This window comes from Pollachius pollachius (assembly GCF_949987615.1).
Source record: "Pollachius pollachius genome assembly, chromosome: 12".
Taxonomy (NCBI): Eukaryota; Metazoa; Chordata; class Actinopteri; order Gadiformes; family Gadidae; genus Pollachius; species Pollachius pollachius.
In genome coordinates, this window is record NC_136945.1 from 4,407,682 (window position 1) to 4,435,088 (window position 27,407).

The window sequence follows — 27,407 nt, forward strand, 5'->3', positions numbered from 1 at the left end:
TCGGTGATCAAGTCTTCAGTTCCCACATGTCAGATCGCTGTCATTCATAGCGTAATATCTGTTGAATGGATCAAATATCTTTCCCACTTAGAAAAATACCTACTTTCAAATGACATAAGCCACTATCGAGGTGTGTAGGCACACACATACTTGGTCTCAAACAATCTGTCTCATTGGCGATTTACAGAATCGTTTTTTATCCTCATCCTGATTTTTTTTTAGGTAAACGGCGGAGAATATACACAGTGTAACATCATCTCTAAAGTGTTTAAATAAACGGTAACACACAGCTGGATACAGCTTTATGAACTCTGGGAGGGTGGTAGGTGTTGCCCTTTCCCTTTTTGGTGTATTTCAGTCACTTTATACTTTCAACATATTTTTCATGGAAACACATTTCTAAGACCACACTTTACTTGGAACTCAATTTATTTTATTTTATTCCCCTTTCCTAATGGATTTTATTATGTGCGCAGTTACAGGTTATTAATAAAGGATGTTTAATGAAAATATCATTTCGGAACCGCATTGATGGAGGCTTTCATGCCCGCACCCCATAATTCATGTCATTGTGCGTCTGTGTGCTTCCGCGTGTGTGCACGTTCATGTGTTGCATGTATGCCGGATGGGTTTGTGTGTGTGATTCTCTGAGGGAGACTTCATCCTCTTTGTAACTAAAAGGTCTGAAGGTAATGAATTCTCCTTGTGACAAGCGTGTTGCTCTGAGCCGATAACATCTGTCAGGAATGATCAACACATCACCGAGCGTCCCGGGTCCGCGCAGAGACCCCGGGATAAAAGGGCCCCATCTCTCCCTCCCTGAGCTTGTTTTCCTTGTCATCCCTGGAAACATGGATCATGCTTGTGTGCTCCACCGGAGATCACAACCAGGTTTTGGGATAATCCCTTCATGATGAGGTCATCCATTAAAATTTGTCATGTTGTGATGTTGTTATTTTTTTTGGTTCCCCGTCGCATCCTCCAGCCAAGACGATGACTCCCCGCTTGGTCTCAGCCCTAATGCTCCGAGCCACGGCACTGTCACTTCTCTAACCCGCCCCTCTCCAACCCCCCAGCCCCCCCTCCTCTCTTCTCTCTGCCTCATTCTTTTTCATTTGGATCCCTGATGTTTCCCTTCAAGCACTGCATCCATCACCTACCCTCACTCAACCACCCCCTCAGAACCCCCTGCCAGACGACACACAGGCACGCACACACACACACACACACACACACACACACACACACACAAACCACAGATACACACCTTCATTCTCTCCTCACCCACCCACCATCTCAAAATCCATCGCTAAAGACTCACCCGGAAACCACACACATTCCAACACGTTGGCACAGAGACACACGCTCTAATCTAAAGAAATGTATGATTTGTCCTCCGGCAATCTATCTCAACGCGAGCCATGTGATTCGGGCGCACTGTAGGCAGGAGGGTCAGCAATTGGCCGATAGAGAGGGATGAGGGACAGTCAGTGGTAGAGGCACACAAGGTGTGTAGTATAGAGTCAGTATCTGCATCAGCGCCTGACCCTTCTCTCTTTCTAAGAAGATGCCGTCGTTCTGTGTCTCGGATGAGAGATGTCCCTACTGGTCACCATTTGCAAGGGAAATGTTTAAAGGGTTTGAACGTTGGCATCTTAGAAGTTCAATTTACATCTCCGCCTCAGCAAAATACCCCCCTCACATCATCGATGTGGAAGAGAAGTTCAGTATTGAATTTTTCCACTCACTTCATGTAGAGATCCTAGGTTGGTGTATGGTAATTTACGTGACCAAGATGTTTTGTAGTCCATACCGCCAGTAATCATGAAGTCACCTTGAAAGAAAACAATGTTTTTTCTGTGTCGTGTAAAAATATTGTTTTCCTGCTTTATAGTTTTTCTTATTCATGTGCAAATCTACGAAGCTTGATTCCAAAAAAAAACTGTTTGATATAATTCCTCCTGATAATCCTGTTCAAAATGCTTTTACAATGCACGATAATGCCCTTAACAAAGAAAAGGTGCTATCAAATTGAAACTATCAAACAAACATCAACTGCCAACAACTTCATAACAGCATTATGTAACCATGGGTTGTTGTGTACAACATGCAGGGCTCTATGCACTTCAAAATTTGTTATCATAGAGATCGGAAATTAAACTGCACAATAGCAATAACATGTCTTAAGACATGGGCCCCCACCTCCGGAAACTAATTATGTTGTTGTTTAAGCCTGGAAAATATTTTTCGTTTTGACAGGGAAAAAAAAGAAAACCAACACATTAGTGGGGAACACTTGGAGAGACGAGATTCAGTGTTTGCTGGCATGCATCACGCATCAGGAAATATTTTGTACAGGCTTCATGTGCTGGCTCCATACTTTGCTCACAACTGCAGGGATTAGCTCAACCCCAACTTGAGCTGTTTGGTTCCCTCATTTAGCAACGAATAAATAAACAAAATCTCAAATTGCTTCACGTTAGAAAGTCCTGACCAGTTAAACCATTAAGTCTAATAATCAGTCAAATTCAATCCATAAAACATTGACTAGGAACATGCTTCATGGTAATATAATCATAGTGATGATAATAATGCAAATGGAATTCATTTAGAATTTAGCCTTGCCAGGACGCAGTGCTGATTGGGCAGCTCAGTGAACAAAGCTTTCTTTAAAGCTGCCCACTGGACACAGTGAAACAGCAACAGTGGCCAAACGACTTTCTTATGGTGCCTTCTAACAGAGAGACCGCCACAAAACTCATCTTTGCTGTTATACCCCTTAACAATTTGACTGTTTAGTCAAGACTTTATCCAAAGCATCTCAAGGAGGGACATCCTAGCGATGAGGCCAACTTTCCACCTAGTTTAGAGTGTGTGTGTTGGGGGGGGATTGCTGTTACTGGGGGCTGTTATTTGGCTGTTATTGCTGATATCTCTGTCTTCATGTTGTCCCTGTACTGTAAGGAGCAGCTGTTATTTGCCTAGGAGACCCACCTGTCCCTGGGCCTCGGTGGGTAAACAATGATTTACCTGCCGCGCACAATGACCGACAGACCCTGTTTGTTTGCCCACCGCAAATGCTTGCAGGTCGCCGGTTCCTTCTCAAGAAGAGATAAGTGTCCTGGTGACCTCTGACCCCATCCCCCTCCACTATCTCTTGACTCCTCCCCTTTCTTCGTCTTCCCTTTCTTCTCTCCATCACTATTACGACATAGAAGACGAGGCTTTCAACTGCCTGTATGTGTGTGTGTACGCGCGCACGTGTGCACATATGAGTGACTGTTGACGCCCTTGGCTTTGTGTGCGTGTATGCATCGTTACATGTGTGTGAGTTGTCACGTGCACATTCAGCACGGCTGTGTAATCGGAGCCGACAGCGTTATCTTTAGCCGCGAGCGCCGGCCTGAGCCCAGACATGAACTCAACACTGTAGCCGTGTTTGAGTCAGGCAGGAAGCAGCGGTGGCGCTGCATAATAACACCATCCTCGCTCTCACTCTGGCACACACACTCTGGCTCTCTCTCTCTCTCTCTGTCTCTCTCTCTCTCTGGCTCTCACACGCTGGTTTCTCTCTCTCTCTCTTCATTGCTCTTCGTCTCCTCTCCTATTGTCTCCCTCTAGCTCTCTCTCACCCTCACACTCTCTCCTCACTCTTGTTTTCGTTCTCTCTCCTCTTTGGTTCTCGCTCTCCCAACCATCTCACTGGGACACATTGATGGTTCAACCAGAAGATCAGCCACTCTGTGTGTGCGTTCACGTATGTGAACGTGTGTGTGTTATGTGTAGAAGGTGAATGTAGCAAGATTGTATTGCTTCAATGCGTGTGTTTCTGCGTGTGTGTGATTATGTGTGCTCTCACACGCTATGGTTCTTGGCAGAGCGAGAGAGAGACGGGAGTGTGTGTGTGAGAGGACAGGGGTGTGTGCGTGTGTGTGTGTGTGTGTGTGCTAAATTTATCATGAGGCCTTTGGGAGCGTTGAAATGAGAACAGTGGCCTATTACTGCTAAGAAGGTGTTTTATTGAGAATATTCCGACATCCCACCCCAGGGAGCGGGTCCCGGGAAGAGAATGTGGCCATAGACTAGACCTGTGTGTGTGTGTGTGTGTGTGTGTGTGTGTGTGTGTGTGTGTGTGTGTGTGTGTGTGTGTGTGTGTGTGTGTGTGTGTGTCAGGGTCTGTGTTTCTTATGCGTGCCTGTGTGTCTAATACTGTATTTGTGTGTTTGAGCAATATGTGTGGTGTGTGTGTGTGTTTGTTATACAGTATGTATGAATGGTTGTGTGTGTGTGTGTATGATATATATATAGGTGTGTTAGTGTGTGTATGTGTACCATAAGTGCAGTAAATTGAGACACTGTATGTGTGTGTGCGTGTGTCCCTTTTGTTTTGCGTGTGAGCCATCAGAGTGTGTCAAGACAAAAAGGAGCGGACCCCCTTTACCCCCGCGCCCACTTAATTATTCACCGCAATATGTATTGAAATTGTCACTTTCGACACTTGAGCCGCCCCCCGTCAATATTTGATGTATTATTTATTTGATGTATTATTTATTTTATATAGGTCAGCGCGGGCTGGGCGACGGGTCTGAGCTGGTTATTTGCAGCTGATGGTGGAGCTAGTTGGGCTGCCTCTCTGTTTATTTTACCAGTGCATTCGCAGACTGGAATGCCTCCCATTTACATTCCTCCATCCGCGGCCAAGAGGGGTTTAGCTCTTTCTTTACGGCGGTCGAGATGTCCTGAACCCTGCTAGTTCAATCGTGTATGCGTGTATGTGTGATGTATGTGTTTGTGTCCCTGTGTGTGTGCGTGCGTGCTTGCATGTGCTTGCGTGTGTGTGTGTGTGTGTGTGTGTGTGTGTGTGTGTGTGTGTGTGTGTGTGTGTGTGTGTCTGTGTGTGTGTGTGTGTGCGTTTTGTTGTCTCTCTATTAACGAACACAAGGTGACGACTCTTTTGGCTAATTCATGACCGGTCTTTTATAGGAAACGTTTAGTTTTCCGGGGGTTTGTTGATATGCAAACTGCCTTCGAAATGTTGTCCCAAAAAGGAAGTAAATAAGTGTGTAGCCATAGGCTGTATGCATATGCAGCCCCCCCCCCTCCCCATCCCCCTTCTCAACTGCCACTTCTGCCAATTCACCAGTAGGTGGCAGGCTTCCGTTTCCACCCTGTGTGTGTATTTGTTTCTTCCTCTCTCTCTCTCTCTCTCTCTCTCTCTCTCTCTCTCTCTCTCTCTCTCTCTATGCTGTCTCCTCTCCCCTGGCTGGGGGAGCACATGGGTGTTGGAGCGTGTCATCGCAGCTAATTGCACGCGTTGGGCCGGCGCTGGAACGGAGGGGGCTGGTAGCCGGCCCGCCGTGCTGTTAGCTGTTAGCATGTGGTTACAATCTTTCCTCCTTTTTCCTTTTTTTCTCTTTTTAGTTTGACTGTGCCCAATCGCAAGGCTGAATGTGAAAGTGTCTCCTTTTCTTCAATGGTGTGTCTACATTGTGTGGTTGTTTTTTAGGACCGAGGAGAAATTTGTATAAAGTGAAAACACGCTGCATTGCCAATAAGGGGTTTCCTGTGGTGTGTGTGTATACACGTGTACACAGACAATTAGCAAAGGAACAAATACCCCAAGACAAACGCTTTTTCTTTCTTTAATATCGACTGTTTTATCAGAAAGTAAAAGGAATACGAAAGGAAAAAACGAACTTCGCTAATGGCTATTGTCTGCCGCCGGGAAAAAAACAACAACAAAAGAAATAAACATACAGAAGTCGGCGTAAACAAACTACAAAGTGCCTTGATTGTTTTCCGCGTTTGTTGCCCAGGGAATGTGAAATGAGTGGAGCCCTTTGTGGCAGCATTGTAAACAACACCATTTAGCGGGACAATAAAGGGGACTGATAGAGGAGCTGGCTTTCTCTCTGTTCCTTCCGCTGCATGGCTGTGTTTACTTATCTGTTGTTTAATTAAACGGCCTCTTTTCTTTGGGCCGCCATTGTTTCAGCCGCCCGTCGCAGGTCAGAGGGTTAACAGCCGTCAACGGTGGCAACTGTTTCTCTCTTTTCCTTTATTCTTTTTTTTAAAGAGGCCCCCCCCTCGCACAAAGGCACGGGTTCACCTGCAGCTCGAGCCTCCCCCCCCCCCCTCTCCCTGTATCCCCTACTTACCCCCCCCCAATTGTGTGGCCTCATTTGAATTGATTATGTTTAGAGGGACGGCTTGTGATTGGTGGGAGGAGGGCGTGGTTGATTGGATAGTTTGGTGTCTTGTCAGCCGGGGAGCAACCTCGCACGTGCAATCTGTCTGTATCCCCAGGAAGGAGACACACCACACTACACCACAACACGCGGCACGGACCAGCTCAGCGTAACAGCGTCAGCCCCTGCTCTCTCTCTCTCTCTCTCGCTCCCCCGCTCTCTCTCTCTCCCGCTCTCGCACGCCCGCCTCTCCTTCCCCTCCCTCCCTCTCTCTCTCTTACTCTTTCGCTCACTCTCTCTCTCTCCCTCTCGTGCGCGTTCTCCCTGGTTGTTCGACTCTCTCCGCTCCGCTTCACACTCTGCACCACGCGGGCCAGCTCTCTGTTTACCCTGCCAGCTAAATGGAGTTTGTCAGGTTTGTCAATATGATTGATTCCGTGATGTTTTTTCCCCTCTCTTCTCCTTCTTCTTCTTGTTGTGCTCTTCCTTCTTCTCTGTGTGTGTCTGTGTATATGTGTGTACCCACGTGTATCTGTGCGTGTGTGTGTGTGTGTGTGTGTGTGTGTGTGTGTGTGTGTGTGTGTGTTGACGGTGGTGCGTGTGTTTGGGAGTCAGTAGGGAAAATAATAACCACCATTTGATGGTTTAATTTGAAAAGGGAAGAAGAGCTGGTTTGTTGTGGAGCGTCTTTTGTTTTGGTGGCGGCGGTGTTAATTTAACCATGCTGCCGGTGGTCCAGGACTCTGTCTGTGGGGCTGCGTTTGACAGTACACAGGCTGATTCTGGCTGCCATGTGCCATCCTACAGAAAGCAAAAGTATTAAACTGCTAAACTAGTGTGTGTGTGTGTGTGTGTGTGTGTTTCTGTTTGTGTTTTATGTATTAACTCGCACCTGTTTATTTGTGCGTGTGCTGTCCCAACTTTCGAACCCTGAGCTGTTTTTTATTTTGGCTGGGTTATTTTTTCTTTTCTTTTCTGTTTGTGCCCTGAGTCGCCCAGCTTGCGCTACCTGTGAAAGTATTTGCAAGTTGTTGACGGCCCATTTTCGGGGTGTTTGTTCAGTTTTGTTTACGTTGTTGAGAGTGAGCTAACCAGTTAATCAGGATCCTGCACTGCTGTCTGTTCATCTGTTTGTGTGTGTGTGTGTGTGTGTGTGTGTGTGTGTATGTGTACTTGTGTGTGTGGTTAGTGTGTGTGTGTGTGTTTAGTATGTGTGTTGTTTGAATTATGGAAAGTTGAAGGAAATCCAGTGGACAAGGGTTGTCTTCTCATTGGCTTCCCGCGGCTGCATGTTGATGTGTTCTGATATTTAACCTGTAGCCAGTCGGCCGTGCACACTCCCCGCACACGAGCAGCTTGTTTGTAGTCCCTCTGAAGAGCCTCCGTGGTCACCTTCCCACTCTAACTTTCTCACAGAACGCTTTAGTCCATTATCACCGGTTTTGTTCTACTTCCACTTGTGTGTTCCACTTGTGTGTGGTGTTCGAAACTTGTGGTGTTGGTTTTTTGTTGTCATTATTATTCTTAGTTAGATTTTATTCATTTTTTGGCTCTTGTCTGCACCCTTGTCGTCGCTGCACCATCACCATCAAGGTTTAACGCGGATGGATGTACGTCTCTATTTTTGACACCGTCACCAGCAGGTTACGTTAGAAAGATCTCGTCATTCCTGATGTCAGCACCCATATCGTCCTGACAAGTAAGGGAGTGTATGTGTCCGTGTGTATGGCTGGATGTTTGTGTGTGTGTGTGTGTGTGTGTGTGTGTGTGTGTGTGTGTGTGTGTGAAAGCGTGATAAAGTGTAAATCTTTATGGTTCTCTTAGCTACTGATGGCTAGTTTAGTTCATATTAAGCATTGTTTACCACAGAACACTTCATTTGCTTCACTTCATTAAATGGAAAAAGACATAATCTGCTGTTTTATACTGTATTTATTATTAAATGTGGTATTTCTTTTGTAAAAGGTAAAAATTCAAGAAATGTCCTTTTATGACAAAATGTAGGAAAAAACATCTTCAGTTTTTCACGTGTTGTGAACGGATTCGGAGCACTCGGCGTAACTTTTAATCGACGGTCGTATTTTATTTTGGAGTGTTATTTCAGTGGCGTGTAAGGGAATAGGGTTAAGGCATCCGTGCCTGAGAGAGAGAGAGAGAGAGAGAGAGAGAGAGAGAGAGAGAGCGGTAACAGAGACACGTGTGAGGAGGAGCAGGGTTGTCGGGACGTGGTGGTGGTGGTGGGGGAGAAGAAAGAGGAGTGGATCCCAGGCAGGGGGTCTCAGTGGCTGCCCCACAGCTGGGCCGGTGAGGGAGGCTTTGCCCCCGTGTCTGGACCAACCCGAGTGGGAGCTGATTGGCTTGGCAGTTTGTAATCAAAGTTGATTTATTGTTCATTAGTAGTACATTAGCTTCGTTCAGAGGCTGGGGGTGTGTGGGGGGGGGGGGGGGGGGTGCCAGCTATGTCAAAGCTATGGGGGCTGCCAGCACCTGTCATCTCTAAACCATGACATAGTCGAGAGGTGGAGGGGCGGGTTTGGGTGTAAGGTTGGGGGTGTGGGTTGGAGAGGGGGGGGGGGCGGGGGGGAGGCACTCGTAGGAACCCCTACGAACCCCTCGAACCCCTGTGCTCCCTGGGATATCCTTCATGCAGATGCGGATGGGGCTCTGTGGCGAGGAGGCGGCCGCCGGGAGTGGAGTGGGAGAAAGTTGAGCAAGTGAGGCCGGCGAGGCTCCAGCTGCTCTCTGCTAATGCGCTCCGACTCTACAAAACGTGTTTCTACATGAAAACAGCTTTCACTGGGAATTATGTTTCACAGCGCCGCTTTGGTGCTGTGTGTGTGTGTGTGTGTGTGTGTGTGTGTGTGTGTGTGTGTGAGACTCCTGCAAATAAACTCGCGCTACATCTAAAGTGGGTTTCAAAGGAGTTCAATAAAAGAGTATGATTACCGAGGATGTTAAATATCCCTCCGTGTGGAGTAGAGTCTGTGTGTGTGCGATACACGGCTGCTTATTAAATATGTAGCTATTGACAATCAGCCCTGGGAGACAAAGTGAGTAAATAGTATATAGGGTGAATTAAAGAAGAAGCTGTTTGGTTTTTAAAAAGCTTGCCGGGCTCTATGTTTCCTGAGTCCTCTCCCCGTGCCAACTTCTCCCGGCCACACTGTCCTGTAATCCAGCTGTTAGCGGTTGGGCGATTTGGAGTGTTTAATTATTGACTCTCTAGTTTGTGGGAGACACAAAAGACAATACAGATGAGTGTGAAAAGGCAAATACAATTTGTGAATTTGTGACCCCCACACCAAACGTCACCTCCCGAAACCCCCTCACACTTTCCCCCATTGTCTGCCGTCATGGAAACAAGGATTAGGAAAAAGGCTTTGCTAGTGTGAAAGAATGGAAGCAATCCACATGCGGACGTGTCTCTTGCTATTGTCTTTCACAGCGCTTTTATTTTGAAAGGGGGGGGGGAAGGGTGCAATCCTAATCAGATCTCAACTGACTCACAAATAATGCTGCTGCACCTATAGGTGAGCGGCGTTGCGTAACAGCCCTGAGCTGGTTAATCATAAATCAGTAGAGAGAGAGAATGGTAGAGAGAGACCGGCCCGAGGACACTGGTCCCAATCAACAGCTTTCGCTTGTGTTGGGCCTTGGAAAAGTGTGTGTGTGTGTGTGTGTGTGTGTGTGTGTGTGTGTGTGTGTGTGTGTGTGTGTGTGTGTGTGTGTGTGTGTGTGTGTGTGTGTGTGTGTGTGTGTGTGTGTGTGCGCGTGCGTGTGTCGTGGTTTGTTTAGGAGGGTGTGGCTTTTAAATGTTAAAAAGAATAACGTGATGCATATGTCAAGTCTGCCATATGCAAACAGGCAGAGGAATCTTGTTTTTTTTTGCTTACATAGTTTAGTTTTATACTTATTTTCAAGGAATTTAAATTTTTAATGTCAACAGGCATAAAAAAAATAAATTAGAACACAAATATAATTTTACTTAGTTCCCAAATCAATATTTTTTAAACATACCTCAAGTGTATTGTAATTCAATATATATATACTACAATATACGAGTAGTTAAGTCTGTGTGTGTGTTTGTGTGTAAATGTGGGCACCTGTAATTGCGTCCATCTCGAGTGTGGGAACAGCGCGGTGCATGTGAGCCCAGCTGTTATTGTTGGGCCGAGAGCATCGCTCACTTCACTGCAAAGTTTGTTTGTTTAAACCCGACACCGGGTCCGGCTCCGCAAGAACCTATTTGTTTGTAGTTTAAAAGTTAATTAAAATGCAATCTCGGCTTTTGTTTTTACAGTTGCACTGAATCACTCCAGCATGCATGTGCCATTCGTCCTGTGTGTGTGTGTGTGTGTGTTTGTGTGTGTGGGGGGGGGGGGGGGTGTTCATTTATATTAAAAGAGAGAGGGGGAATGCGACTGATCAATGTGTTTATGCGAGATGTAAACAAGTTTTAAAAATGGCTAAATGCGGGTGCCGGAGAGGGGAATTCATGAGGTCCTCAAAGCCTCAGTGATGGACAGATGGGTCTCAGCTGGGTTAAAAACAAATCATGCTGTTAAAATATATCTAAAAAATATATTGAATTTAATGGATACTAGTAGTTAGTTTTGATAATAGAAAAAACGGACAAATTATTATTGATTTATCACAATGACTATTAATATTCGTTGTTATAGGTTGTTAGTATTTGCTGTTTATGAATGTCATTATTAATACTAGTGATATTATTAGTTATTTGTTGTTAATCATTGGTGTTATGAGAAGTATTACTATTTGTTATTTGTCGTTTCTCATTATTATTTGCGTTATTATTTGTTAGTGTTTATCATAATGACAGTATTTTTTTATCTTCATATTATTATTCCAAGCTGCCATGATGCTGTGTGTCTCAGTGAGAGCTTCTGTGTAATGCAGTCAGATGGTGAGCAGCCTCAGGTTTGGGGGCGAGAGATGGAGCAGGCTCAGGCATAGAGGGGGAGAGATGGAGAGGGTCTCCCCCTGTGTGGACGAGGCTCCGGTATAGGGGGGAGAGATGGACAGGGCCTTCCCCCCATGTGGAGGATGCTCAGGTATATAGGGGGGATGAGATAGAGCAGGATCGCCACGCTCCTCTCACGGCAAGGTGGGGCATCAAACACACCTCCCCTCGCTCCTCTCCAGGGCTCGTTAGCTTTGTTCTTTTCCATTCCATTTGATGCCTCTATACACACGCATACACACACTCACACATACACGCATACACATACACACACATGCATACACGCACACATACATACATATATACACATACATTCACACACACACACACGCGCGTAGACAAACTCACAAACTAAACAAAACTGAAAAAAGATGGCATTCACAACCCATGGAGTGTGGATATAAATAGTGGTTGTTCTTTGTCCGTATTTCTTTCTTTCTTCTTTGCTGTTTTGCATGCCCCCCTTCTGCGCCGGCCCCTCCCTCGGTGTCTGAGGCCGGGCTAGCTGTCCGCTGACGCCGGCGTCTTTGCCCCCTTCGTTTCCGTTTCATCTAATTGTCTGGGTGTTCTGTGTGTCGGAGGAGAAGGGGCTAGGGGGGGTTGCCCGTTTGAATCCTGGTCCCTCTCCCCTCCCAGGTTGTGGCCCCTGACTGGGGGGCGTAATGGGAGTGGGGGTGCATCTTCATTAGCTGCAGGGCTCTTGTGTGGTCGTCAGGGTTTTGGTGGTTGTTGGATATTCAGGCCGTGTTATCCTGTCAGAATGTCTGTTTGTATCTGATCTGGCGTTGCTATTTGTGTGTGTGTACGTCTGTCTGTGCAAGTGCAAGATTTGTCATATTATTTTCTCTATACACTTGAATTTAAAAGTTTATTTTTTTCATCAAGTAAAACTAGTAAATATGAATTAAGTAGATGTTTTGGAATACTATTCAATGAAAATTGGGGGAACATTTTTATGAAATGCACAGAGGATGCATTCCTACTAGTATATCATTGTAGAGGTGGTGTTACATTCCTCCACTACAATCTTCTTTGTGCTAAATACTATTTGCATTTCAGCTGTAAAGTACAGTGCTTTGCATGTGTTAAAATGTTTATGTGTGTGTGTGTGTGTGCGTGTACGCACTGCACCAGGTACAGTACATTGCCTCCAGTCAGTGTGCAGCAGTTGGAGAATGTTCCAGTTCTGGGTGTTTGTGTATGCTACGCACTCTCAGAACGCCGTCACCTCAACACCTCACTGAAAATTCACAAACGTCCGCCATCCCTGGCATGCCCACAGTGTCCTCTTCCTTTTGAACACGGCCCCCCGATATCGATCGGCCAGGGAGCGGAGAGAACCAGAGCCCTGTTTGATTCCCCCGCCTTCCTCTTCAGGTGATAAAGGGTGGTGCCCGCTGTGTTTCCTTCGAGGGGGGGGGGGGGGGTTAGGCTGTTATCCCGCGGAGCATGTGTGAGAGCTGTAAACTACGGCGGGCGGCCCATGCGTCGCAGCAGTAGGAAGGAGACGCCAGGGGTGGTCTCATTCATTTAAAGTGCTCCCTCACGCCTTGAAACTACACAACCCTCAGTGCTACCACACATACACCCACTCACACAAACACACACTTATATCAGAAACAGACAGACACACACACACACACACACACACACACACACACAGGCATTCACTATATACACAGACCCACACATATTTAAATATAGACACACACTCTCACATACAGATACATACAGTCACACACACTTACATATAGGCATAAACACACTTACATACAGGCGTACTTAAATACAGACACTCTCTTTCACACACACACACACACACACACACATAGTCTTAGGCTGATGTTAGCTCCTTAAGCGCAGGATTAAATGCTAGTAGTTACGTTGATCAATAGGTTAAGAAGCGTACAATCCCTCTTGCAGCTAATGACCTCAGTAGTAATGGGTAATAAAATGGAGGGCTGTAATAGCCTCTTGCTGGGTCTGTGCAGAGAGGAAGCTGTTGTCGCTGTAGTTACCAGCCAGCCAGACTTCTGTAACGAGGCAAGGTGTAAAGCGTTTGACGGAAATAGACCCAAGGTGTAAAAGAGAAAAAAAAATAGACGCTTTAATTGGACAAAAAGCTTGAATAAAAACTCCCTCCCTTTTATTTGTGATGAAGTTGAGCTACGCCCGTGCGTAAAGCACGGCTATTAATTTTGCTCTTCTCTATTCATCCTGCCGGACAGATGCGACATCAAAGCAACACGATAAAGAGGATTTTATTTATAGAAAGCTGAATTTCCAAGCGTAACTTCAGCGTTGAGGAAAGAAATAGAGCATGTCCAATATGGATGTAGATTGTCAACATCTGCACATATGTGAAGATTTTATTTTATTTTTTTGAACTGGCCATTGACCAAAACGCATACTTTTCATACATGTGTCTGTTTGTGTGTGTGCGTTCTAACGTGGCTATTTTTATATTACATCTCTGTGTGGAGAAATTGATTGGCAAAACTATAAAATAATAAAATGCAAATGTCAAGCCTTGAAGATGTGATTTTGTGTGTGTGTGTGTGTGTGTGTGTGTGGGGGGGGGGGGGGGGGGGGGGGGGGTCTGTGTGTGTGTTGGCGGGCGAGCCTGAGTCTCACTGGGACGACGATGTCGTCAGGTTGGACGTTAACTGGCGTCGAGGAGGGAAGCCAGGCTGCCCTCAGCAGCATGACATCACAGGCCTTCTCCTCTGCTCCTCCTCTCCTCCTGCTCCTCCTCCTCCTCCTCCTCTGCTCCTATCTTCCCCTGCTCCTTCTTATCCTCTCCTCCTCTCCTCCTCCTCCTCCTCTGCTCCTATCTTCCCCTGCTCCTTCTCATCCTCTCCTCCTTCGACTCTCCTCCTCCTCCTTCTCCTCTGTTCCTCTCCTCCTGTCCTCCTCCTTCACGACCCTCTGCTCTGCTCTGCTTTTATTCTGTCATGCAGAAGGAAGAAATCATGTGTGCCTGTGACTCTGTGTGTGTGTGTGTGTGTGTGTGTGTGTGTTTGAGTTCGATTGATAACAGCTAAATTGAGTACAGAAGTACATAAACAATTCAAAAGAGGGCGTGCTTGTGTGTGTGTGTGTGCATGTGCGCGCGCGTGTGTGTGTTTGCACGTACGTGCGTGTGTGCGGGATAGTTGTCATTAGCGCCGCTGCCGCCACACAATTTGGACAACCTTGGCGCGGACGGACTGTCACCCTTAACGTCCGCTGGCCTCCAGCTCACCCATCAACCCCCCCCCTGCCAGACACCAACCAGCCATTATTAACACAGCACCCACGCACAGAGGGACACACAAACACGCATACACACACGTAGCGGTACAAGCGTGCACGTCCTCCCCGTGTTGACGGGGCCTTCCATGCGCAGCGTGGCATCTAAACATCTCCCAGCGCTCGCCGCTCCCGGTTCAGCCGAGCCGCCGCGTGTCAGCCGCCGTGTCTCGGTGGAACAGAGGAAGGGGAAGGGGGCTTTTTAATGGTATCACACGTCATGGGGGCTGAGTGGCAGCGGTGGCAGACGACACACACTCTGAAACAGTCGCACGCCGCCGCCGTCGACAATTAAGGCGCCCCGGCAAAACCGGGAGGCTCTGTTGGGTGTCACAACAAATCACTTGTTTTTTTTTTTTTTTGGACTGGCTTGCGTCGTGTTCCGTGCGCACACACACCTTTCTTTTCCCCGGGCGGCTGGGACTCGAGGAGTGTGCGCTAAGGGCGTCATGTCTAGCTGTGCCGGTCATGCCCCCCCCTCCTGCCCCCCCCCCTCCTCCGGTAGGGAGCATGGTGTCTCCACCGTTAATGGATGTCAGTTGACAGCGTTTCCAATGACATCCTCTCTCATCATGTAACCTGTGTGTAGAGAGAGAGAGACAGAGACCCTCAGCATTTTGGAGATTGTGTGTGTGTGTGTGTGTGTGTGTGTGTGTGACGGTATATTATTCTAGAGCCCAGAGGGTGTGTTATGCGTTTCAGTTGTGTCATATTTGCAATGTTTTACGATTCGGAGCCCTGAAAGTCATCGCTGCAGTCACATGTCTAACGTCCCCGTGAACATATCCTAATGTCGCCACCGTGGGACTCACTGCCTCTGTCTGTGCTTGTTTGGGTTTGTGCGTAGGTGTATCCGTGTATATGTGTATGTGTGTGTGTGTGTGTGTGTAAGTTTTCTCTCTGAGGGAGCTGGCGTGGAGCAGCATGCATCCCTAACAAGCTCAGTATTTTATAGAATAAAATATTGGGGCAATTTATTCTCTAACAATTTTACAGTGCTGTCCTGGAGTAAATGGTAGTTCATGTGTATCCGACCCGATGTTTAACGGTTTTGTGTGTGTGTGTGTGTGTGTGTGTGTAGGTGCCAGTGTCCGCGGCTATGATGACACCCCAGGTGATCACTCCCCAGCAGATGCAGCAGATCCTTCAGCAGCAGGTCCTGAGCCCTCAGCAGCTCCAGGTCCTCCTGCAGCAGCAGCAGGCCCTCATGTTGCAGCAGGTACACGCTCCCACAGCGAACCTCCACGCACACGCGTTAACCCACATACACACACTGACACGCGTTAACGCACGCACACACACCGGCACGCGTTAACCCACATACACACACCGGCACGCGTTAACCCACATACACACACCGGCACGCGTTAACGCACGCACGCACGCACGCACACACGCACGCACGCACACACACACACAGACATGCACACACTGACATGCACACACACACACACACACACACACTGACACGCACGAGCACGCTCACACACACACACACACACACACACACACACACAGACACACACATGCACGCGCACACACACACTGACACGGACAAACACGCTCACACACACACGCACGTACACACACACACACACACTGACACGCACGAACACGCTCACACACGCACACTTACACACTTACACACACTGCGATCTTAATGCAGAAAAATAACGAAAAGAGTACTATACGTAGAACCAAACAACATTTCCAAGATGACGCTAATTATAGGCTGATCTCTAAACAGACCGGCAGGAGGTGTTGATTCATTGTTAGTGAAATGAATTATCTTTATCTTAGCTCAAGGTTTGTTTGCAAAGTGTGAGTTCTGACCCGACTTGTTTAAATCCCTCAAGTGAAACTGAATACAAACATCAAAGTTATAACCTGGCCCAGGTATACGTTCCTTTATATGAGAAATGAAACAAAAGTTCACTGAAATGTGTCCCGTGTCTGTGTGTGTGTGTGTGTGTGTGTGTGTGTGTGTGTGTGTGTGTGTGTGCATCTACAGCAGCAGCTCCAAGAGTTCTACAAGAAGCAGCAGGAACAGCTCCACATCCAGCTCCTCACACAGCCGCAGCATGGAGTTAGCAAGCACGGCAAAGAGGTAGGCTCACCGCATCACTGCGATCAGCTTCACGACACCGCCATCACCAAACCAGCAACTATTTACCATTTTTACCATTAGCCGAAAAGGACTTATAACGTGTTTTGGTCAGCTGTTAGCTCAAGGTCTCAGGCAGGCGGCAGACATTGGGGTTTGGAAACAGAGTACCAATAGGCCGGGGTGTCAAACACAAGTACCCCTAGATACACCCTTAAACTTGCATCCACTTCAACTGTGGTCCAGAAAGCAAACTAAAGGTGGAGGATGGTGTAAAAGATAGCGATAGAGGGTGGTGGAGAACGCTCCCAGCTCTGTTGCCTGTGTTGCTACGTCCCCCTCGCCCCCCCCCCCCCCTCTCCACCCATCTCCTTAGCTCGTACGCTCGCTGTGCAGCGGCAGGGGAGGGGAGGTTTCAGCTCAACGCGTGGTAATGACTGCTGGATTGGGGCTTCTCCCTCCTCCGCTGTGGACAAAGGAGATGATTACTGGGCGGTCAAAGCCAGTTCAAAGACACTCTGGGAATCTTCCCTCCATTTCATTATTTATTTCCGCCCGTGGCGACCAGCGTTTGGGTAACAGAAGCAGCACAAGTGTTGAGAGAATGAATCCTGCGATATATTAAAAGCTGATCCGCGCACGCATTGCAACTCGCGCACACCCACACACGTACGCACACGCGTGTGTGTGTTTGCACACGTCGCCGGCGCTCGCAACTTCAAAGTCACGGCCGGGCTAATTAATGAAGCGTGGTCTTGGGTTTGGACAAGTAGCGGCTTGATGTTCCCATAAATCAGCGTGACGGGGCGACGCACGGCCCTCTAGATAGGCGCTGTCACCGCGACGCATCTGATGTAAACACCAGGGGAGGGGGGGGGGCGAGGAGGTGCAATTGATCAGTTGAATGGAGCAGTGAAAAACGGAAGGGGTGGGGGGCCGGGGGGAGAGAGCAGAAAAAAAAAACTTTTGAAGCGCATTATGTATGATCACAGGAAACAGATGGAGCCTCAAGAGGCCCTCCGTTCTCCGCTTCTGGCGTTATTTCTTCTCCTCCCTCTTTCTCTCCCACTCTCAATGTCACTGTCTCTCAATGTTTCCCTCCCAATCTCTCTCCCTCATTCTCTCCATTCTCGTCTCCCTCCCTCTCTGTCCATCTCTCTCTCACTCCCTCTCCATCATTGTCTCTCACTCCCTCCCCCATCTCCCTCTCTCAACCCCCTCGCTTTCCCTCCTCTCCCTCCCTCTTGCCTTCCATCTCTCCCTCCCTCTCCCTTCACTCTCTCTCCCTCTCTCCCTTTTTCCTTCACTCTCTCCCTCTCCCTCCCTCCTCCTTCCCCTCTTTCTATGCTTCTCTCTCTCTCCCTCCCTCCCTATCTCCCTCCCTCCTTTCAGTAGCGTTTTTAGCAGCCATCAGAAGACAGAATAGGAATTATGCAGCGTCTCCCCTGTGGCTGGCAGACAATAGCCCCCTGGTGTTGCTTTGTGCTTCCTTTATTTTAAACACATCAAAATGTAGTTGTTTTTCTTCTCCCCTCCCCCCCCCAAAGATTTTTAACTTTATATTTGATGCGCGACAATAAAGGCCTGCCAGCCCCATTCTTTATCACTTGTCAGCGACTGTATTCCCGTCTCCCGCGCGCCACTTCTCGTTAACCTCTTGTTTGGTTTGTCGGGTCCAGGGAGGTTGTGTTTTCTTCATGTGTCTCCACGCTGGGAGCGTGTAGGAGCTCCTGTCAGCTGATGGGACCAGAAGAAAGGATTCTGAAAGAGAGGGGGAGATTTAAATTAATTAGCAATTTCTCCCTCTTTTTTTCACTTTTTCATAGGCAACCTCCAATTTTTGCTATTTTCTTCTTACGACCCCCTGACATGCTGTCTGTCTGCCTCTCTGTCTTTCTGCCTGTCTTTACGTCTTTCAGTTTGTTGCTGTCTTTTATCTTTCTGTCTTTCCATCCGTCCCAGCTGTTCGTCTGTCCGTTTCTCTGTCTTTCTGTCTGAAGTGAGGTTAACCCAGCATCTCAGAATTTAAACCCTCCGTGGGACGCTGTCCCCCCCGACTCGTGTCTAGCGTTCCCCCCTCTCTCTCCCTCGCTCATCCCCCGCCAGACGGATCTCCAGAATAGACCGGGGTTTGAAACACAACCGTCAATACCACCATGATTATTATTACCATTATTATTACCATTATTAGGAGGCCGTTGAGTCACCGACGTGCGGCCCGGGGCGTGGCGCTGTGTGGAAGTAAAGGTCCCTGGCGGCTCCAACCCGTTGACAGGGCGAAGGTGGGGGGGGGGGGGGGGCGGGGTAGGCAGGCCTTTATCAGGGCTGTTTCAGCGGCACGGAGCAGCCGGCGGGGGTGACCTGGCAGACACGCCGCATCGAAACCTTTTTTGTGCGCCGCCGCTGCCTGATTGTGAGAAGTAAACAAAGCGGTGTATCCTGTGTTTGCTAAGAGGGCGCGGCCGCACAGCCTGGCAGTCTGGCCCCCCCTCTCGTACCAACAAACAACAAGCAGCCCTCTGGGCTCGTTCGCAGAGGTCATATCCTGGCCTGCCTAGCCTCGTTCGTTGCATTTGGCCCTCCTTGTCTGTTGGGGAAGTACCAGCACCAAGGTACACAACCAGTCGGGCTGGTCGGGCCCCATTCATCTCGATCGGAAGTTGGCTGCAATAACAATAGCATGAATAATTATATAGATGAAATAATGAAAATGCAGTAATTATAGTAATTATAATCATGTATTAACAGATTTTTTCTTTTTTATATTATAATAAAAAACTATAGTTGTATTATATATAAAAATCCCTTTATATATAGTCTATATATTACATATATATATATATATATATAATATAGAATAAAATAATGTAAGTGTTATTAGACACAATTCAGTTATTTGAAATAATAAAAAGAGTTTGCTTAGAGCACACACACACTCACACTTTTTGTAAATATAAACTGTAAATATGAGCTTTTCTCTCCCAGAGCCTACAGCAGCACTGCCTTCAGGACCATTGTCCTAATATGGTCGTTTCACTGCATCCCTCTCGCACCCTCCACCAAGTAGATGCAGCCAGCATCGGCTACGGCCTCTTGCCTGTAGCGCGACGGTCTTGGGGGTGGGGGGAGGGGGGGGAGGGGGATAGAGGGGGTCCCCGGGCATGCTCGTGCCTCGCCACTCCACGAGGGAGACTAGACCAGAGTAGAGGGGAGTAGCCGTTGGTTTTGGTTATTAAGCACTTAGATTCAGTCACACGTTGTTTGCTGAATTATGAATGGCTGTAATTAAATTCCTATGGCTCTTATTATGAATGATTAACTATGTTGTTTCGTTGTTTGTCACTCGCCTCCTGACTCCTCGTTAATTAAGAGTGAGAGAGAGAGAGAGAGGGAGAGAGAGAGAGAGAGAGAGAGAGAGGGAGAGATGCATTCCCTACCTGTCTTATTGGTGCCCAGGCGAGCCCGGGAGTGTCACCCTTAATTGTAAAGAATTTGTTTGGAGTAACGGGAGCATTCAGCGTGAGAACATTAGCCATTTCTTTCTATAGACAAACATACCATAACTCACCCCATTAAATATGAGTAATGTGTCCTGGTCACAACTGTCTCAACGCACATAGAATCACAGAGTTGTATGTTGTGTGTTTACTGATGGTGTGCCGCCTGTGTGTGTGTGTGTGTGTGTGTGTGTGTGTGTGTGTGTGTGTGTGTGTGTGTGTGTTTTGGGCAGGTGACGGCCCAGCAGCTGGCCTTCCAGCAGCAGCTCCTGCAGGTCCAGCAGCTCCAGCAGCAGCATCTGCTCAACCTCCAGAGGCAGGGGCTCCTCAGCATCCAGCCCGGCCAGGCGGGCATGCCCCTGCACTCCCTCACTCAGGGTCAGTAAACCCAACCGCCTCTACCTGATTGTATGGTGGCGCTAGCCTAGCATTAGCCTAACATTAGCCCGGCCTAGCAGCTACATGCCTCTTTGGCATGTAGCTGCTAGGCTTTGGTTGCTCTGAATGTAAATGGACTGTAAATGGATTCATATAGCGCTTTTCTAACCATTGGCCACCCAAAGCGCTTTATAATATTGCCTCACATTCACCATTCACGCACATATTCACACACCGACGGCGGAGTCAGCCATGCAAGGCGCCAGCCAGCTCGTCGGGAGCAGTTAGGGTTAGGTGCCTTGCTCAAGGACACCTCAACAACCTTCAGGTTACCAGGCAACCCGCTCTACCCCCTGAGCTACTGCCGCTCTAGTCTAATGCTCTATTTGGCAATTGGCACTGTCTTTGTAAATGAGTTTAAATTGTTTAGTTCATGATTGGTCTAACACTAAGATAAGAGGAGTAGGAGAACAGTGTCATTCACTCTGTGGTCAAAGGGTGGGTTGTTTGAAAACCTCTTCCCCAAAGTAAATGTCTGTTTGTATGCTTTTTGATAGCTGATGATGTACAGTTTTCTGAATTGCTCTGATGTTTGGCGCTCAAATACAATGTCTCCGTCACTGGCGGTCCTATCTTCTGATCACAGCTTTGTGGGAGGGGTGGCGAGGTTAACAGTAGCATTATGGGAACAGTAGTTTAATTTTACCCCTCTCTTTGGCCTCCAAACCTGTCTTTGGGAAACTCTGAATGTGCGGCAGATAACTTCAGAGTCAATAAGGCATTGTTTGGACAGGAAGTATTTCTGTATCGATGCTGGAATATTTTCTTAAGGAGCGGCCTCCCCGGGGACAAAGGCCTCTCTATTTTTTATTTTCTTGGAACATGACATTGACTATTCATTCGGAGCTTAGACAAACAGTTTTTGAAATAACAAGATAAGGACGATAAAACAGTGGAGGGCTTGGAGGGGCGCTTAGGTAATGGGCAAACACAAACAGGGTTTGTACAGTGCTGTTATTGTTTGGACTGTGCATGGAATCACTCATCCCAACAGCAGCCAACTGCCACAGGCACAGCAGACGCAACGTGTGTGTGTGTGTGTGTGTGTGTGTGTGTGTGTGTGTGTGTGTGTGTGTGTGTGTGTGTGTGTGTGTGTGTGTGTGTGTGTGTGTGTGTGTGTGTGTGTGTGTTGTCGAGTTTCCTTCTGTCAGAAAACACACACACACACGCCCCTTGAGCAAAGTCACACACACAGACGCACACACACCGGTGATGTACTGGCACACACCCGTCCGTTTCACAACAGTTTTCCCAGAACATCCTGTTGATACTAGCTTTAGTGTCCTCGTCAAACATCTCCGAGTCATCGCCTGGCCTCCTCCTTTCTTTGAGCTCTCCGGGACCTCGTTTGGTGTTTGTGTTTTGTGTTTTGTTGGTTGCTGCGTGTTTGATTAGTCGTCATCAGGGCGCTAGCAGCACTTTGACCCTGCCTCGTTATATTAAGAATAGTCATAGTGTCGGGATTCTTTTGTTGTCCGCAAACACAACACATTGTTTTTTTGTGAATGATTCCCTGAAGTGGCTAAATGAGCGTTTTGTTTGATGCTGCTGATCTCAACAGTCTTCTCCTCCGGACTGAGATGGCGTTCACAAAACACTTGGCCCCGGGCCCCCTCTTTCATTCTCCTCCCCATCAACACATTTTCTGCTTGGCTGTTTGAAGTTATTGATGACCTTTCTGGGTTTTTTTCCACTTGGCTAACCTCTTTCATGCACCAGCGGGCCGGGCCTATGGCGTTCAGATCTAAACTGCGATATTCTGCGGTAGTTAGCGCCGCCGTGATGGCAATGAAGAGGGGATTGATAGATAGGCTGTTTGGGCCGGACTAATTATGCATTCAGAGGTTAGAGAGGGAGAGGGGGGGAAATGGGTCGAGTTGGTGTGGTTCGTGATAGAACAGAACACAGGCCAGTATTGTCATTTATATTTGCCATATTTTCATATTCATAATTGTTTCAGTACAATATTACTGCCAAAGATAAAAATGTGCTTCAAGCATGTGTATGAACAACATTTATTAGTATAAACCTAGTATAACCAGGATATATTGACAATTGGCTTTAATTGACACTATTGTTGAAAATATTAATAATAATATCCTCATTTGGTCCTTCTCTGAAGCAGCCAAACAATATCATAAAGAATAAAAGTGACTTTGTGAAGAATCAAATCCTCCAACATTTTCCCGCCGGCCTGTCGGTTCCAGTGTGTGGGGTCGTGCGCCCTTTGCTGTTTCCTGGTTTGCTCAAAGCGGTGTGTTCTGTGGCCCCTCGCGCCCTCACCGGGCCCTCGCTCTAGCGCCGGCCCTGGACAACATCAGTTACGCTGTCTCGCAGAGGCCAGTGGGACATCGACAAGACAAATTTGCCCATAATACGAAGGCAGAGAACGAGCCATCCAGCGCTCGCCCTGCTCGGAGACATGTCGAGGCGGGGTGATGGGTAGCGATGGCGGCGGCGGCGGCGGCGACCCGGCCCGATGATTGATACGCGGGGGCTGGTCGGCTGCAGGTAATAGTTGGCCGTGGCATTAGGGGGCCGAACATATTTTAGGCCTAAGGGGGTGAGCACCAGCAGGCCAGTGATTACTGCAACATAAACAGAGGTCCAGCAGAGGTCCCAGCCTGACAGAACCATAAACTAAAAGCGGTGTCAGAGACCTCCTTTCCCCCCACCCCTGCCTCTCCACCGCCAGCCTCCCCCCTAGCGCCCCCAGACCCCTCACTGTATGTGAGGGGCAACAGCGCCGGTTTAAAGAGGCGTGAGCGCCGAGGGGCTATTTTTTATTCGCTGGATGATGGCCTGCAACTGATGTCATTATGATCCTTAAATCAACTTTCTGCTTGCTTGAACATGGTCACCAGGGGTGCGCGGGGAGGGGGACAAGGACAGGAAAAGGTTGAAGAGCTCGGCCTGTCTCGGTGCCAGAGATACCTGCAGCGGGGAAATTGAGTTGGGCCGCCGGTGATCCATCAAGTGTTCCAACAACATACATTTTTTAGGAGCGCGCGTCCACATTTCCCCAGTCGTAATGAGCGTGAGTGGCCACGCGTTGAAGAATGGAAAACTGGGGGGAAAGATAAACCAATACAGTGTTTAAAGGACGGACAATTCCCCCCCCCCCCAAGAAAAAAAGAGAAAAGGAAAGATGGATTCATGGGTGGATGTCATTACACCTCCCAATGTAATCAGATGGCCACCCTCTCTCCGCGAGATGGAGAAGGGGTTTGTCCAAACACTGAACATAATCCCTTTCAGCGCGGCGTTCCCGTAATGACATTTCGCCGTCATTTACGGGGGGGGGGAATCATGAACCGCGGCCCTCGCCACAAATTCACAGAGATCCAATGACGGTTTGGTTAGGGTGGGCTTGGGAAGGAAGACAGAGAGACCCATAAAATCCCACGCTGGATCCAGGAAAAGACAGCTTATGTCCCACACTCCGTCACTCACCCCCGTCCCCCTCCTCTTCATCCTCCTCCTCCTCCTCCTCCTCCTCACAACGCGCGGGGTCTGGCCGTGGCGGTTTCGTCCCAGTAAACAGCGGCAGCGGGGTCACAGGGACTGCTGGGTAATTGAGCCCCCCCGGCCCTGTCAAGCGCATCGGCTAAAAATACATCGCCCACTGTCACTGGGCACCAAGTGGGGGGGGGGGGAAATGAATGTTGCCGCTGTTGGGGGGCGGAGGGGGGACGCCCGCATCATCAGTGACCTTCCCCCTTCTCCGGCCGCCGAACCGAAAAAGAAAGAGAAGAAATGCGCAACTGTGGCCCGGAGGTAGCCCCCCCCGCCCCTCGCCATAACGTCACCACGGCGACGACAACAGCGTGGACGGGGACGCAGGCCTTTGGATAACGACGCCGTGAAGGAACACGCCGGTGCACGGCCGTGCCCCCGCCGCGCTGCAGTATTATAGCGTGTTTCGCCGGTCACAGGAATGTGATTCGATTAGCGCACATCAAGGCGATAGGGCTGCGGAGGCGAGGGCGAGAGCGGCCAGGGGATAGACACAGGCGGGCCAGGGCGGGAGGAGGAGAGGGGGATCGCTGGGTGCTACGTGGAAAGGTTATTGATTTGTCCCGCAATCATTTCCTGCTCTTTGACATGCAAACGGTCCGGTGTGAATTGTACGGCAGTCCTATCAGAGTCGTTTCACCGTTGCGAGCCCCCTTCGTCTCGGCGGAGTCCCCTTGCCTCATTACGCCAATGTTCTCCATTACCGGCATAATTAAAATCTTTAGTAGCTTATCAAATTAAAAATATTTTTGCTGATCGCGTTGAGATCTTCACCTCGCAGTTATTTTTTTCTTCTCCCCTTTCTTTCTTCTTTCTTTCTTTCCCTCCTCTTTTTTTTTTTCTTTCTTAGACACACATACACACAACAGGAATAAATTAAGAATAAGCATTTTGCACACAATGTTTTACAATCTGGTGCTTGAAAGGAACACTTCTGGTATCTGTAGAGCTGGGTGATTAGAAACAGAAGGCTTGCGAAAGGGGGTTGTGGTGGTGGAGGGTATAAACCCAAGGAGATAAGCACGTGCAAATCATCTTCCATTTAAGCCAGTGCTCATTCTGAGAATGGATTTAATTAATTGTAATGTTAAACGAGTTAGCCTGCCCATCGTGCTGCCATTTAATTTCCAACAGATACCCAGAAGGGCCTAATTTTTCCTTTTTTTGTTCCTTCGTCACCAGAGCCTTCAAAATAAACCTACGTCCTCAACGCAAACGTTTAGCTTTTTTCCGTGTTGGGTGTTTTTGTAAAAGCGTGCCAAAATTACAAACTAACAGTGCTCTTTGTCTGACGCCACCAAAGTGAGCCAACAAAGGCTGGTTTCGGTACACACGGAAACTAGGGTGTACAAATAGTATTATCCTCTGTCATCCCCCTGTACCGCCCTGGGTGCCTCGGCGCTTCTGTCACTCAGACCGGATGCGACGCACAGGGGAGGGTGCAAACAAGCACTTGTTGGGTTTGTATTTACGCGTGTGGTTCTGTCTTGAAGAGGATTCTTATGTTCCCTCTGATGGCATGCTCCGCACTGTGCTTGACTTGTTTAATGCGGTTTAAGTCTTCTATGTCAATTGAAGGCGGTGCAGAGCTTTAAGTATTTTGCACATTAATGCGTTTTTCCAGAATATTCCCCCAGGGTGCGGTTGTTACGCTGAGGCAAAGGGGTTGGCTTGTGCGTGTTCCAACGCTGTCTCCTTTGTAAACTTTTTGTTTTTTTTGTGCGTGTGTTTGTGTGTGTGTGTGATTGTGTTGTGTGCCCCCCTTACAACCCCTCCATTGTATTCTGTTTGTCTGGCAGAGAGAAAAAAAATGGTGATTATTCAGATTTCATGCCTTGTCTAGATGTTAATTATTTACTGTGGGCATGTAATGTGCTTGAATGCCAGGGATGTGTGTGTGTGTGTGTGCATGGGTGTGCGTGTGTGTGTGTGTGTGTGTGTGTGTGTGCGCGTGTGTCTGTGTGTGTGTGTATACAAACACGCCTTAGATCACAAGGAGGGAAAGGAGGGAGGGCGCCAGAGAGAGAGAGAGATTGGAGGACAACAGTTTTTCCTCCGTGTGCTTCCCATGTAGTGGAATACTTTCTAATTAACACCGGGGCCTTTGTTTACCGAAGCTTTGATTTAATTATCCGCCGCCGTCATCGGCGTTGGCGACGGAGAGGAAGGGCGCCGGATTAGGGCGGCTAATTGATTTAATTATCCAATTTGTTTGTGGCAGGCATGATTCCCGCCGATCTGCAGCAGCTGTGGAAGGAGGTGACGACCGCGCACGTGAAGGAGGAGCACAACAACGGCGGCCATCACCACAACAACAACAACAACGGCCACCGGGGCCTGGACCTGTCTTCCCCGACCCTGCCAAAGAACCCCCACCACAACCAGCACACCCCCACCAACGGACAGTACCACAGCCACAAGAGAGACGGGTGAGGCCGCACCTGACACGCCCACTGCTCCCCCCCGCACCCATCACTCATCGTCCCTCTCATTGTACCTCTAGCGTCTGGTCAATAGTCTCCTTTTCATAGACGAATACAATGCAGCGTACAACAACACAAGCACTGAGATGGTAGAGTGGTTGGCGTGTGTTACTCCGGGAAGGTTCTGAGCTCATAGCCAGTGTCTAGGCTGTCTAACCTCTGGGCATCCTTGAGCAAGATACCCCCAACCTCTAACAGGCTCTGTAATGCCATGTATCTTAAATAATATCTATTCCCTCTATAGTCACAGTAGATAAAAAGTGTAAACTAAAGATACAAAGAGTCTCTACAATACTGTCTATGAGTATGACTTGGGCTGCAGAAGAAAAGAAGCTCCCATGGTTCAGTCTTCATGCGTTTACTTGTGTCTTGTAAGCCTCAGTAACAATACCAACCCGACCTGCTAAGAGCACACTCAAGGCGCATGTGTGTTGTTTCTATTTCAAACGGTAGCCTCTCTCTGGGCCGAGAGATGATGGACACGTGGTCTCTGTAGGACTGCTAGCCTACGGTATGATGAGCTTTAATTTGTAGCTAATATTTTCATTAAGGACAGCACCTGGGAGCAGGGGGGGTGTGGAATGGGGGGATTTGAGGAAAAAGATTGCAGGTAATGGAAAAGGAATCAGAGTACTATTAATGACAGAGAACCGCAGTTAGTGGTGGCTTAGGAGGGGCTGTTATGTTTATCGTAGAGATACAGACGTTTTGTCACAGTACCATTCCTTTAACAGCAGAAAACGGGTGACAGAAAACTAAGCTGTTATTTAAATAAACAAGATGGTAGAGACTTCCCCCCTATAACCGGCTTTGTCACTCGAAAGCAGGACGAAGTGCAAAGGAAATTAAGAGATATTGAACGCTCCTACGCAATTGGAGACGGTTAACTCAATCTTCCCATCAAAC

At 48.1% G+C, this 27,407-nt stretch overlaps 1 protein-coding gene across 5 annotated transcripts in view; it reads left to right on the forward strand.

The window, feature by feature from the left end:
- Positions 1-27,407, forward strand: part of foxp1b (forkhead box P1b) — a 174,930-nt gene that overhangs the window by 117,888 nt on the left and 29,635 nt on the right. Inside the window, exons 1-5 of one of the 5 annotated variants that reach the window (XM_079748017.1) lie at positions 6,519-6,603; positions 15,545-15,682; positions 16,475-16,570; positions 20,298-20,442; positions 26,240-26,447. In XM_079748017.1, coding sequence (XP_079604143.1) covers positions 15,563-15,682; positions 16,475-16,570; positions 20,298-20,442; positions 26,240-26,447 — 569 coding nt within the window. In that variant the 5' untranslated portion in view covers positions 6,519-6,603; positions 15,545-15,562. Of the gene's footprint in view, positions 1-6,518; positions 6,604-7,478; positions 7,888-15,544; positions 15,683-16,474; positions 16,571-20,297; positions 20,443-26,239; positions 26,448-27,407 lie in introns of those variants that run through there. The other 4 variants (XM_079748016.1, XM_079748013.1, XM_079748015.1 and 1 more) reach the window with 4 other exon arrangements.